A 14,694-nucleotide genomic window follows, 5' to 3' on the forward strand; every position below is an offset into this window, starting at 1 on the left:
CAAACTGGAATGAGAACCAAAACACAGCCAGCCTTTGAAATCTGCACATCTCTGAATTGTGTGATGCTGTTCCCCAACCACATAAAAGGTAAAGGTAAAGGACCCCTGACAGTTAAGTCCAGTCGCGAACGACTCTGGGGTTGCGGCGCTCATCTCGTTTTACAGGCCGAGGGAGCCGGCATTTGTCCGCAGACAGTTTTTCCGGGTCATGTGGCTAGCATGCGCTTCTGGCGCAATGGAACACCGAAACAAGAGCAGCACACGAAAACACCGTTTACCTTCCCACCGGAGTGGTAACTATTTATCTACTTGCACTTTTGGGTGTGTGTTTGAACTACTAGGTTGACAGGAGCAGGGACCGAGCAATGGGAGCTCACCCCGTCGCGGGGATTCGAAGCGCTGACGTCCTATCTTATTCCATTATTATTATTATTATTATTAGTAGTAGTAGTAGTAGTAGTAGTTTATATTCCACCCACCTGACTGCTCTGACTGCTTTCAACGTATAGAAAGACATAATATAACATTAAACATTTAAAAAAAAGCCTTCCCTATATAGGACTGTCTTCAGATGTCTTCTAAAGGTTGTATAGTTCCTTGACTCGGGGGTCACATAACTCCATACTCTCCAAGATTTCTGTGGGGAAAATAGGGACGTCCTAAAGAAAAGCGGGACATTTCGGGATCAAATCAGAAAGCAGGGCAGCTTCTGAAAATCCAGGACTGTCCCTGGAAAATAGGGACACTTGGAGGCTCTGCAACCAGTATGTCAAAAAAATGTGTTTAATAGACAGAAGTGTGCCTGAAAACGCATACAACGCACACAAATGCATTGTTTCAATGGAAATTGCTAAGCTTGCAGTACAGGAACAGGAAGGCTGTCTTATAAAAACAGATCACTGTCATGGCTTCCCCCAAAGAATCCTGGGAAATGGAGTTTGTAGCTCTGTGACGAACTACAGTTCCCAGGATGATTGGGGGTGGGGGAGCCATGACTGTTAAAATGGTATGAGTGCTTTAAATGTCTGGCATGGATGCAAGTGACATTTTCTTTACCAGGGCTAATGCACCATCAAATGTCATCTGAAGAAGAAAGGAAAGTGACAGTTTTCCAGGCCATGGGGACTGAGAACTCCATTTGCCATCATTATTGGCAAGACTGCCTGTGATTGACAGGTGTCGGAGCCCAACTACGTCTAGGACCTTTGCACTGGAAGGAAGATCTTCCATGGCGGTTATATGTCCTACTTGCCTAGAGATCAGATATTTGGCTGCTGAAGGTAAGGCCTTCTCTGTGGTGACACCCCTAGAGAGTAAACTCTTGCCCTAATAACTGCACTTGCCCGTTATCATTATTATCTTTCAAATGCTGCCCTGTTAATTTGGGCCTTGAATTTAATGGCCATTCATATTATTTGCTCCTAGCTGCTCTCCACCAATTTATTTGCTTTTTTTAGGCTGTGTTGATTTGTTTTGCTACTGGCATTTTAGACTGCTTTGGAAGTCTGTAACGTGGGTGGTGCTGTGGGTTAAACCACAGATCCTAGGACTTGCCGATCAGAAGGTCGGCGGTTCGAATCCCCGCGACGGGGTGAGCTCCTGTTGCTCGGTCCCTGCTTCTGCCAACCTAGCAGTTAGAAAGCATGTTCAAGTGCAAGTAGATAAATAGGTACCACTCAGACGGGAAGGTAAACGGCATTTCCGTGCACTGCTTTGGTTCGCCAGAAGCAGCTTAGTCATGCTGGCCACATGACCTGGAAGCTGTATGCCGGCTCCCTCGGCCAATAAAGCGAGATGAGCGCCGCAACCCCACAGTCAGTCATGACTGGACCTAATAGTCAGTGGTCCCTTTACCTTTACCTAAGCCACCTTTAGGTTCTCTGAGCTGTGGGATGGCGGGGAAACAAATAATCAAAATCAAATGTACAACTTTAGTTTATTAATCAGTGCCTTAAGGGGCTCCGACATCCGCAGATGGGCAATACCTTTTCTTTTTAAGTCAAACCAAAACATAGCAAATTAGAGAGCAAACTTTTGAATTATCCAGAGTTCTTCGTCAGGGTAGCGGCTGATGATGGAGAATTCTGGAGAACTCAGAAAAACTTGCTCGTTATTTTATGATAAACACAGACCCTCCAAGTGTATTTTCCAGAGGCGGTTCCGGATTTGCAGAAGCCATCCTGGTTTCTGATTTTATCCTGGAATATCCCTCTTTTCATCAGAGAAGTGTTGGCCGATATGGAGTTTTGCAAAACCCCCCCCCCCCCGAGCCAAGGAGATAAGTAACTATGCAACCTTTAGAAGACACCTGAAGGCAGCCTGTATAGGGAAGTTTTTAAAATGTTTAATGTTATATTATGTTTTTGTATATGTTGGAAGCTGCCCAGAGTGGCTGGAGCAACCCGGTCAGATGGGTGGGGTTTAAATAATAATAATAATAATAATAATAATAATAATAATAATAATAATAATAATTTCTCCCTATTTTCATTTGAGAAATGTTGGGTATGTAAACAGTGGATTTTTAAAGGAATTTCTTTCATTTATTAGGAAAAAAATATTTATGATTATTATTTTTAAAGGATTTTCTTGTGGCCAATATGGTTTCCTTTGTTTTGTGTCAATAGTAATAATAATAATAATAATAATAATAATAATAATAATAATAATAATAATAATAATAATAATAATAGAAGTCCCTATTTTCATTGGAGAAATGTTGGTGGGTATGTAAACAGTGGGTTTTGAAAGGAATTTCTTTTTTAATTAGGAAAAAAACATTTTTAAAAATATTATTTTTAAAGGATTTTCTTGTGGCCAATATGATTTCCTTTGTTTTGTGTCTTAAAGGAGCAATGTTTTGGGAAATATTTATGCCCCTTTTCACGGAGGTGCTGTTCCCTTGAACAAATCTGAGTCTGACTTGGCTCCCGGCTGCCTTTCCCTCTCCCTCCCAACCCACCAGCTGGGTTCTTTTTCTAGTAAGGCCAAGCCCGGGATTTGAAGACGTTTATGCCACAGCTCTGGAATTTGGCAATGGTCCCCGGGGGTCAGGTGACGCCTTCTCAGTGTCCCCTCTGCTGGGTCTTTAAAGCGACCCAGCCAAGTGCATTCTCCAGGGAGATCCCAAACTCAGACAGGCACAGCGTATCAGCCCAGAGATTACAGCCATGCCTGAACCCGCCAAGCCTGGTAAGGGTCCTTAGGTGTGTCATAAAGGTCACCTAGGCAGAGATGCTGAAGAACCCTTTTTAATAAAATAAAAAGGAGGGAGAGAGAGAGAGAAAAGTGGATGTTGGGCCTGTTAGGGTGCTCCGTGGTGCAATTTGGTAATTTTAGACTCCAGATTTAATAACCGTACAGTGGGAAGGGGGCTTCTATAGACAGTGTATTCATAGCGGTCAACTTTCAGATTTGAAAATAAGGGATCAGCAGCCTTGAAAATAAGGGATCAGCAGCCTCACCTGTCCCCGGGACAGTCTACGGGATATCTAACAATCCGGGATAGCAGCAGGAAGCGGTGCTGGAATAAGGGAATTTCCCTCAAAAAAGGGGAAGGTTGACAGCTACGGTGTATTAGATTATGTAATTTGCAGTGTGTAAAGTCATCCCTGCTAGTGTTTTGGGGACCCTCGTGATATTTCTGCTGAGTGGGGCCCAGGAATCCTTGCCCTATAGTCCTGTCCCGACGTCACCCATTGAGGGTGGTGATGGTTGGATGTTTCCCCCAATCTCACAGTGGTTTTGGTCCCTGGGCCCTCCATCACGTTGTTTTTGGGTTCTCCTGTGCATGTAAGAATCTGCCTTTTGTGCATGCTTCCGTGTGAGGCTTCAGTCGCCTCTGAGCTGCCTTGCGCGGTCCTTGCTAACGAAGAATGGAAATCGAAGAATCTGTGGTTGGAATAAAGCCACTCTTAGATCGTGCGGGCCTGGTGTGTTCAGATCTCGGACAAATGTTAAGCAGAGAACTGCGCTCGTTGCCTCTCTCTTGTGTGTGTTCCTTCCAAACTGCTCCAGGAAATATTTGGAAATGGCACATCAGGCCCACCAAAGGTGGGTCGTTTGCAAAGACACACACATCCCGCATGGAAGGGGCAACTAGAGACGGGCTGCAAAGAGGTGTGGCAGAGTGCCAAGCATGGTTCTAAAACACCCCAAAATATGGATTCTCTGTTGCTGCCTCAAATAAAATACAAGGCACCCCCCCCATCATTGCATTCTAAGAGGCTGAAACAAGCAAGAGCAAATTGTTTGCAATTAGGAATATACCTTAAAATATGAGAGAAAGGGAGAGAAGAGACCTCGTATCAGTTTTTGTTCCCCTAGCTAAGAATCTCGCCTCCCTATAAAAGACTTATCAAGAAAAACAGTGAAGAGTAGCGGTTAGATTGTCAGATTAGGAGCCAGGTTCAAATCCTTCCCCTCTGAGCTTCTCTTTTGTGTGTGTGGTTATGCTTCTTTGTGTTTATTATAATTTACGGATCCCAAGAAATTTCAACTGAACTTAAAAGCAAGGCGAATTCTTAAGAACAGAGCACGTGGAGAGGTCTACTTTTTCCACTTTTGTTTTTCAGTGCCGCTTGCAAATATTTTGACTGGTACATTTCAGGCTGAATAAATTCTATTCCGGTATCTCCTTCCCTCTTTAATTTCAGTGTTATTTTGTAAAATGGATGTATATTGATATTAGCGTGGCCATTGCTAATAGTAATAATGACGATGATGATATGGAAATTATGATGGAAATTAAATTTCAATATTGTCCACACACATATATTGACACGTATAGAAATAATGAGACGAGGGGCAACCATCTCTCCCTCCTTTCTGCACCCCCCCACCGTCAACAGATGGCTACATCACTTATGACAGCTGATACTTCTTTGCCTCGATATATACTCCGATCCTTCGTTCACAGCTAATAAATCATCTCTCGTATCTGTATATAAGGGCGCTTGGATGTCAGTCACCCACCGGCATCCTGATCACTAGAGAAGTCTGACTGCAGGAAATTTTTAATCTAGCGGTCAAAATGTGCAAAGCGAATTCCCTTCTCATAATAGTAACCGGCAGGACTCCTGCGGGCAAGCCAAGCCAAACCTACGATCCCAGGATGGGGCAGCAGGTTCTGAGAGCCTTTCCTTTGCACCGTTTGAACCTTTCTCAAGTTAGGGCAAAGCATTTGTTGTGGGTTAAATTGACTAGCTGTGTTGCATTTACTAGCAATGTCGCCCAGTTACAAGAAGCCTCGCAATGCAACCCCCAAACTATCAGGAGAGGGTGTGGTGATCCTTTGGGTCTGTTATACTGCTAGAGGAGCCTTGGGAGCAGTGGCGTAGCGTGGGTTGTCAGCACCCGGGGCAATGCAAGTAATTTGCGCCCCCTAACCCTAACTCCCAGATGTTGCACCCGGTGCGGCCGGCCCCCCCTGCACCCCCCACGCTACGCCACTGCTTGGGAGTGTGTAATATAGAAGGCTGGGAAACTGACAGAAAGTATCATCTTGTATAAGAACCAAAGTATTATTAAGTTGTAGCACCTATACAAATCAGTTTAAGGAATTGAAGTGAAATAATTGAAAAGCTGTATGTTCACTGCCTTGTTTAGAAGTCTGTAACATCCACTGAATTTAATATATAAATATAAGTGTTTCTAGGAAGAATTCTGTCTCCTGACACATCCTTTGTTTTACCAATTTTGTTCTGTAAATTTAAAACCTTTTATCTCTTTAACTCCTCTCTTAAGTCTCCAAGTACCAGAGTTTTTCCTTCAGGAAAATCAAAAACAAACTAGTAGTTAAGAGGGGGTTCACACCGCAATTTTCCGCTCAGCTCAGCTAGTCCTGGAGAAGTGTGTACAGGGATTGCAGTCGTATTTATTTATGTTTTTTACTTCACGAAATTTATATACTGCGCTTGATTGTAGAAAACCTCAAAGCGGCTTGCAAAAAAGTCTTACAGTGCAATCTTAGCATGTTTACTGCAAAGTAAAGTCTACTGAGTTTCATGGACTTACTCCCTGGGGAGACTGTAGCCTCGGTTGCATGACATTTAGTTCATTCCAGTAGTTGATTAATCAATCAGTTAGATACGCATAATTCTGCGTTTGAGTGAAAACTATCGTTCTGAAGCAAAAAAGCAAATCCTTTTTAAAATTGCCCATCTGCCATATTTGTATTAAAAGTGACTTAAAACAACAACTAAACCCCACCCAATTAATTGGAACACCTTTTGGCATTAACTTTTTAGTCGATAGAATTTTTTTTAATCGGTTGAACTAGCTGATTATTTGATTACACTTTGAAGGTGGGATCCAACTAGTTAAGTTTTTATATTTTGCTGGAAGCCGCCCAGAGTGACTGGGGCAAACCAGTCAGATGTGTGGCGTATAAGTAATAATAATAATATAATAATAATTATTTATTATTAAAAGAGTGGGGAAAGGATAGACGTTTGTTATTCTTACAATACATCTTGACAAGCGGAGGAGAAAACGTAATCCATTTTACTGATTGTAATAACCCCAGAACCTATATACTAATATCGGGCTCATTCTCCAAATTTGTGTCCTGATGCAGCTAAAATAACCCCATCCACTTACAAGTGGGAGTTGTCACAGACCAAGGAGAACCTAAATTGCCCCCCCCCCCCACTCTCCTCTGAGACACTGTGCAAGCGATCCTGAAATGCACTTTTCCAATTTTGCTTGGGGGAAGTGCAATACCTTGGTTTGACCCTAGGGGGGGCATCGGAGCACGTAACCTGGCTCACTTACTCAAGCTCTCTGTTCTGCAGACCCTCGTGGTTGTATACTGTTGCTCCTGCTCTCTGCTCCTGACCCACTGCGGGCTGATCGCTGGAGCAGAGGGTTGGATCCGATGACCTTTCTTGCAACCTCCCACCACACAGGACATCACACGTGATTCTCGCCTCGTGCTTATGCAATTGGTGGAGCAGAAATGCCTTCTGTTAGAGGGTGCAAGATGCCAGTGGGAGTGGTTTGGAGAGAAGGTGGCATGGATGAGGTTGAGGGAATGTCGCCCCAGGACCAACAGCCATTGCGTCAGAGCCTGGGAGGGGTGGATAATGGGATGGAGTCAGCCTTTCCATGCCTCTGTGCCAAGATGCATCGCACATCAGTATCACCTAGCAGGTGCAATCAGCCCAGCATAAAGGGGTAAGCAGGAAAGTGGTGTAGTTCTACGGTACTTGGGGAGCACAAGACCAGGAAGAAGGCGTCATCTTTCAGGGGTAAGGGGAGGGGAGAGGTGGTCAGTTTTTTGCAGATTATTTTTTGAAGGGGGGCTTCTGTGTGCGTGTGTATTTGATAGACAGGGGCAGGGGTTAAATGTATTAAAGAAACATTTGCTGATGACCTAATTTTGGCTAAAAAAAAAGAGAGAACAATATCCAGAAAGCAAAAAGCTTTTAGCTGGTTGGCTAAAACAGAAATGAATTCTTGAGAGCTGGCATGGCTGGTTGAAAATGTGAGCTGACAGGGCAGTTAAGAGACCCAAGAGTACCAAAAATTTAACAACAATTGGAATAATTAAAAAATATATATCTGGAAGATTACTGCGGCGATTTAACAATTTTTGGCTGGGCTAGAATGACCCTTGTAAAGATATCTAGTAGAAACAGTGGAAAAGATGGTAAATGGAATATTAGATACGATAGGAAAGGCATATAACATAGAATTCTATGGACCCAAGTAAGAGGTGGAAGGAAGTCCGGTGCAAACAAAGTAACCACAAAATAAGTAGATAAGTGACATAATTTTCATTTTCCTTTTTGTTTATGCATACATGTTCAATGGTGGAATCTTTATTGTGTTCAATTGTAAATTGTGGATGTTGGTGTGTATGAAAACGATGGCTGTAAATTAATTGAAAAACCAGTAAAGATGTAATTTAAAAAAAAGAGAGTGTGAGCTTTGAGCCTAGAAGTAGGGTAACCAAGTGTTCTACCTGAGTGAGGACAGGCCTCTGTTTCAGAGGTAGTGAAAGTGGTTGTCCCATCTGTTTGAAGGACTGTTAGAGGGCAATCTTATATGTGAAAGTATCCTCTATTTGAAGGGCTGTCCGGCCACCTAGTTTAAAGATAAAAAAACCCCAGGAAGGGAGAATGGGAGCCTCAAAGTTGCCCATCAGCAGTTAGCACCCAGGCATCAGATGGGTCAGAGATATTTCTATTTAAATGACAGCTATTATTTCTGAATGTGCATCTATACACATAACTTTTTGTTGTTGTTTAGTTGTGTCTGGCTCTTTGTGACCCCATGGACCAGAGCACACCAGGCACTCCTGTTTTCCACTGCCTCCCGCAGCTTGGTCAAACTCATGTTTGTAGCTTCGAGAACACTGTCCAACCATCTCGTCCTCTGTCGTCCCCTTCTCCTTGTGCCCTCCATCTTTCCCAACATCAGGGTCTTTTCCAGGGAGCCTTCTCTTCTCATGAGAAGTATTGGAACCTCAGCTTCAGGATCTGTCCTTCTAGTGAGCACTCAGGGCTGATTTCCTTAAGAATGGATAGGTTTGATCTTCTTGCAGTCCATGGGACTCTCGAGAGTCTCCTCCAGTACCCTAATTCAAAAGCATCAATTCTTTGGCGATCAGCCTTCTTTATGGTCCAGCTCTCACTTCCGTACATCACTACTGGGAAAACCATAGCTTGAACTATATGGAGCTTTGTTGGCAAGGTGATGTCTCTGCTTTTTAATAGCACTTGCAAATTTATGCCCTTTTTGGGAAATGCACCCTATCAGGAAACCAAGTTCCCAGTTCAAATCTCACCTCCATTAAAGACCCATGAGAGGCAGAGTAGAGAGCCAGTCGAGGATCCACACTCACCACTCTTTGGGCAGACAAACAACTTTCCAAGAGAACCAAACTTATTTCCAGGATGAACCAGCTGTTCAGAGCACTGATTGTTTGGGCCCTTTTGACAGTGATGACACTGGAGTTGGGAGCGTAGTCCATCATCATCTTCATCAGCCATTCGTCTCTGGTCGGGACTTTATCTTCTTTCCATCTCTGGGCCAGCAGTATCCGCGCTGCTGTTGTCACATACATAAATAATCATTTCTGTTCCTTTGGTATCTCTGCACCTAAAACTCCTAGTAAAAAAGGCCTCTGGTTCATGCCCATTAATTTCAATGGGTCGGCCATGAGTATGACTGGTGTTGCGTCCAACCCCTTATATCTATGCTTAGTTTGCTTGCTTTATGGAATTTTCTTCCCATGGAGGAACGCTGATACATCACACAAGCACACCCCTTTACCCTGAAGTGGAACAGTCCTGGAAAAGCTCATCACTTAGATTTCCCTGATCCCGTCATCGCCTCTGATAGATGTATTGCCGGGAGAGGCAATGGACTTTGGCAGCAGAGGGGGTGAGAAAAGAGGAAGATATATATGTAGGTCTGTGATGGCAGGCATTGTCTTACTACCATATGAACCAGCTGGGATAGCTCAGTTGGTAGAGCATGAGATTCTTAATCTCAGGGTTGTAGGTTTGAGACCCACACTGGGCAAAAAGGTTCTTGCATTGCTGGGGGTTGGACTAGACGACGCTTGTGGTACCTTTCAACCCTACAGTTCTGTGATTCTATGTGGCAAGCCATGTGGCCCTAACCAACCCCATTCTGAGCAGCTGATCGGGATACTCCTTAATTCTGTTGAGAGGATACATTGGGGAATTTCCCACAATGCCCTGGAGTAACACTACTGAAATATACTCAGAGTCGCAAAGTGATTTCATGCTCTTTATTCAGCTCATAGTGGTGAGGAGGAATGAATGGAAGTCCCCTCACAGTATCTGCTTTATATACATTATTTACACAATGGGCTGCACATGATTGGCTAATTCCGGAATTCTACTGTAAGCCAATCAGGTTGTGGATTCACTTCTATCTGGAGCAGGATTGGGTGGTTCCTGCCAACCAATCATACTGCTGCGTTGTTCTAGGACCAATCAGACTGCTGCATTTTGGATCCTATTGTTCTAGGACCAATCAGACTGCTGCAGTTTGGATCCTATTCAACTCAGTACATAAGAACTACATTAGGTGCTTTGCGACACTGGGGAAAATTGGGGGGAATTAAAATGGCAGCCCCCAGCCATTTTTTTTAGTGCTTTTGCTGCTGTCACTACAAAATAAGACTGAAAGGTGCCCACCAGTGTTACAGAAGGCTCATCAGAGGATACTTGGCAGAATGGCCACTTGCAATAAAGGCATTGCCAAAAAAAGAGGACGAAAGATGCTGGCAATCTGCATAACATTTGTGCATGTGTGTGCATATATATATATATATATATATATATATATATATAATGGTTAAAGAGATGCAAGAAAAACATAGTGATTGTCTTTTAATCTGTTATCAACAGTTTAACATGGGCCTCTCACCAGCATTGTGTAATGGCCAGATGGCAGGTTTTGTGCTGCTGGCACCTCAACGTTCCTGCTGTGAGCATTTAAATGCATGTGCATTAGGCACAAGATGCATCCAGTTCCAACCCCGTCGAGAGTTATAACTTATAGACACCCTGGAGAGAAAGCTCTGAAGCTGGCAGAACAACAGCTTCAGCAGACTCACTAACAAAATTCTGACAAGCCCTGATTCAGAGGAGCCAATAGGAGGGATGCAAGCTGGGAACGGAGGCGCTATGGGGTAAATACCAAAGGGGCACATGATAGGCAAAGCAGGGGGGGGACTTTGGGCTTTAGAATTTCAGTGGTGCCCTATGTGATGCCAAAATTTGGGGCGCCCTCCCCTCTCGCCTTCTGTTCATCATTGTTGCAGCTTCCTCTCAGCTTGGCGCCCAGTGCGGGCGAACCGGTCGTGCTCCCCTAAACCCTCCTCTGGGCAAAGTGTGCTTCTGGTGGTGTCAACCAAACCGTGCCCTACAAGTTAAAGAAATAATGGTGTATTTCATATTAAGGCTCCCATGTAATATTTTCTCTGACAAAGTCTTATTGATTTTGATGGAGATGAATTTTAAGTACGCTGGTTTAGGACTGCAGGCTGATTTTAACACCCAGTTTATTTTGCTCTTTATTTACTATATTTATATTTAAGGTGCCCAGTAGGACTTTTGTTTCCTGGGCATTTATTATGACGTTATACTTAGTATGCGCAGAATACCTTCCTTCCTTCCTTCCTTCCTTCCTTCCTTCCTTCCTTCCTTCCTTCCTTCCTTCCTACTTTTCAGGTTTATACATTTCACTAACTTTACATTCACCTTGACATTTCAAAACTTGACTTCCTTCCCCCTCTTTCTGCGGTTCCTTAAATTTATTTTTAATAACCTCTGCATATCCAAATTAACTTAATTTGCTCATTTATTCATCTTTAAATATATACTCTTATGAAACTGCAGGTTGTTACAATAATCCTGCCCGTGTTCTTATCTGTTTACAATTTATCTGCAATAAACCATTTCCATTCTTTTATAAAAAGCTTAGCTTGATTTCTTATTCTTCCGGTAAGTTTCACCATTGCTGCATATTCCATAAGTTTTTGTGGCAGAATACCTTTCTGTTGAGTAATCATGGGAAAGTGAGTGGGGCAGTGGGGTCAGGGGGTCAGAATTAACTACAGTGGTACCTCAGGTTACATACGCTTCAGGTTACATACGCTTCAGGTTACATACGCTTCAGGTTACAGACTCCGCTAACCCAGAAATATTACCTCGGGTTAAGAACTTTGCTTCAGGATGAGAACAGAAATTGTGCTCTGGCGGCGCAACAACAGCAGGAGGCCCCATTAGCTAAAGTGGTGCTTCAGGTTAAGAACAGTTTCAGGTTGAGTCCGGACCTCCGGAACAAATTGAGTTCTTAACCTGAGGTACCACTGTACTTTTTTGGGGTAGTGCTTGCACCCCCCCCCCCAGTAAGCCACAGTTTTCAATCCAGCAGCCAGTCTCTCTCCATCCTGCAAAACGATGCTCTCAGCCATGGAAAATAGGGACTCCGGGGGGGGGGGGGCTGTGTCCGTTTTATTGCAAGGTGATAAGGTTAGCACCTGTGTGGTTGTCGATAGATAGGTATGACTTGTGGAGAGTACATAATAAGATCTTTGGGGGAAGGCACATGATGTCACCTCCTTGCCGAAGCTAAGCAGGGCCGGGTCTGGTTACTATCTGGATGGGTGACAGGCGAAAACCTACACATATATTTGCCTTGGTTTCAATGATGGAAGAAAGATGCGCTATCAAATGTAACAGCGCAAAATAAATGGATTGTTTGCTCTTGTGAGCAGTTAGGGAGCAGAAATAAAGGAAGAAATGGAATATCTATTGATGTCTTTTTCTGGTCTGCGCTAACTTGGGGACCTCAGCCTTTGAAGACAGGCCAGGACAAGCACTTAAGCAAAGGAAGAACTGCTAGCATAAACAAGACCCATCATTTATCTGGTCTTTGGATTCTCTGAATATTCTGGACGTTCTCCAGGCCACTTGTTAGTTAAAATATGGTTGTGCTGCTTCGTAAGATTGTCCGGGGATGTTTGTTGTGCCACATGGATTTACTTGTCACTTTGGGAATGCTGATTGTAGTGTGGTAGGCAACCAGCGTGGGCAAGTGTCATAGCGGGTGACTGTCACAATCGTGAATGTGTTTATATTTGTCACAAAAGCTGTTATGTCAAGGCATGTGCAGGCTGGAGTCACCATCCAGCACAGAGTTAGGCCATGTGCGCGCCATACATTAAAAGGACACGGCTTGCCCTCAAAGAACATGACACCCTCCAGAGAATCCTGGGAACTGCAGTTTGTTAAGGGTGCTGGGAATTATAGCTGTTGGGTGTTAAACCACAATTCCCAGGATTCTTGGGGGGGTTTCATGCGCTTTAAATGTACGGTGTGTACGCAGCCTTTGGCCTACAGAAGCCTCTTTAATTTCTGTGGGACTTCAGTGCGCCTGATTGCTGTGCAATGGATTGTGATCTCTGCTGTGAGCATGGATATATAGTGTATACATAGCCCATAATTATAGTTAGCCACAGATTTTCTTCACTTTGGAAAGTACATTTAAATGTGTGTTTTGGGCATGTGTGCAGTAAGCAGCTTAATCCCCACTGGGGTGCATTCCAGGACATTTTTATATATTTGCGGATGGAGGAATATTGTGTGTGTGTGTGTGTTGCAGCGCTGTCTAGTTTGCTTGATACCTAAAGGGGATGTGTGGATTGTGCGAGTCTTGAGGCATGCGCCGTAGGTGCCTAGTTTTTCTGGGATGAAAGTACAAGTGGGATCTGCAACAAAATGTTGCAGTGCAGCATGCTGCTGCTGAGAATACTCCTTTCCATCCCCCTCCCACCTGGCTTTCCATCCTTCCCCAAACTATTAGTCAGCATTCTGTGGCCACGAAGCACATACAGTTCTCACCGAGCCGTTTTTGAGTGTACACCCCCCCATGCCTCAATTAAGAGCTCCCCCCCTTTCTTTTTTTAACTTCTGCAAAGCTTGGGATTCCCCTGAGCTCATTAACAGGTACATCTTGTGTGTGGATGGTCCCGTTTTGTCTTCCTGAGTACTGAGTACTACCTAAGCACTGGGTTTTGAGACTGCAATCAGTGACTATCTATGAGGTTGTCATATATTTTGCAGTGTACAGTTTGCGTTTCCCCGTATGTCTGTTGATTTATTCTAAGGTTTATAGCCTGTCCTTCAAAGAAGTATTTCCCAGGGTGGCCGACAACATCTCAAAATGAAATATAATCAATATAGAGTAACCGCAACACTAAAACAGTATGTATAACTGGATCCATATGGTGATATCCGGCATGTTAGATGCCATGCGTGTTATGGCGCATGCTTGTGAGAGCGAGAGATTAGGGCCTGTTGGTAATTGAATGTTAATTGTGTAGTGCCGTACTTTGTAGAAATGGAATTTCAGTTGTCGTGTGTACATGTGGAGTTCAAGGCTATGTGTTTTATGAATACTGGAACATAGACAGTTCAAAATGTGTTAGTGGGTAGGGCAGACAATCCAATGGTGATAACAATAATACTATATTTGACAGTCTGTTGCTGTACACCGACATTTGCTGCCTGAGGCAACGTGCCCAGCCCTGCCCGTTGGTAATTTAAACATTTCCGTAAGATATGTGTGTATAAAACGGTGACTAAAGGTAACATTAAAAAGCTACATTGCAAAATCTTAATATGACTGAGAGATGTGGTAAAATTTTATTTTTTAAAGCAGTAAAAGCAGGAATCCTTCAGCCCCAAAGTTGTGTCTCTAATTACAAGTATATATGGAGTCAAGCTGTGGCTATTCAGTCGTCATGGAATATCACTCTGCACATGTTCACTCCTAGAGTGATTTCCTATCACTCACATATGTATTCCTGGGCTGATCCTTGTAAATAACACAAAAAGCCCCAGTTTTTGAAGCTACATGTTTGATATGCACAACTTGATGGGCGCTTTGCGATCACACACAGTGTGGTGCTTGTTTTATTGTAATATGGAAGGTGGGCAGTGGACAATTTGGGTTATGCATTAGACACGCATTCTATAAAAACATTTTTAAACGTCATCTGCGTCTTTCAGGCTTGCTGTGAGTCTGCAAATAGTTTTTTTGTGGGGGGTAAGCACAGTGCATATCTGAAGGTATACTGGGTGTGCTCTCTTGGTGTGCAAAGAGAGAAAACCGCTGTACGTTTTGGGTGCAGATTTTCGTAGAGTT

At 43.5% G+C, this 14,694-nt stretch overlaps 1 protein-coding gene across 4 annotated transcripts in view; it reads left to right on the plus strand.

Annotated features, from left to right (window-relative positions):
* The first annotated feature begins 979 nt into the window (after nucleotides 1–979).
* Nucleotides 980–14,694, plus strand: part of MYBPC2 (myosin binding protein C2) — a 68,236-nt gene continuing 54,521 nt past the window's right edge. For 2 of the 4 annotated variants that reach the window (XM_083469481.1, XM_083469482.1), the window contains exon 1: nucleotides 980–1,280. In XM_083469481.1, coding sequence (XP_083325607.1) covers nucleotides 1,229–1,280 — 52 coding nt within the window. In that variant the 5' untranslated portion in view covers nucleotides 980–1,228. Of the gene's footprint in view, nucleotides 1,281–3,038; nucleotides 3,193–14,694 lie in introns of those variants that run through there. The other 2 variants (XM_083469483.1, XM_083469484.1) reach the window with 2 other exon arrangements.

Source organism: Podarcis liolepis (assembly GCF_965112155.1).
Source record: "Podarcis liolepis genome assembly, chromosome: 13".
Lineage (NCBI taxonomy): Eukaryota > Metazoa > Chordata > Lepidosauria > Squamata > Lacertidae > Podarcis > Podarcis liolepis.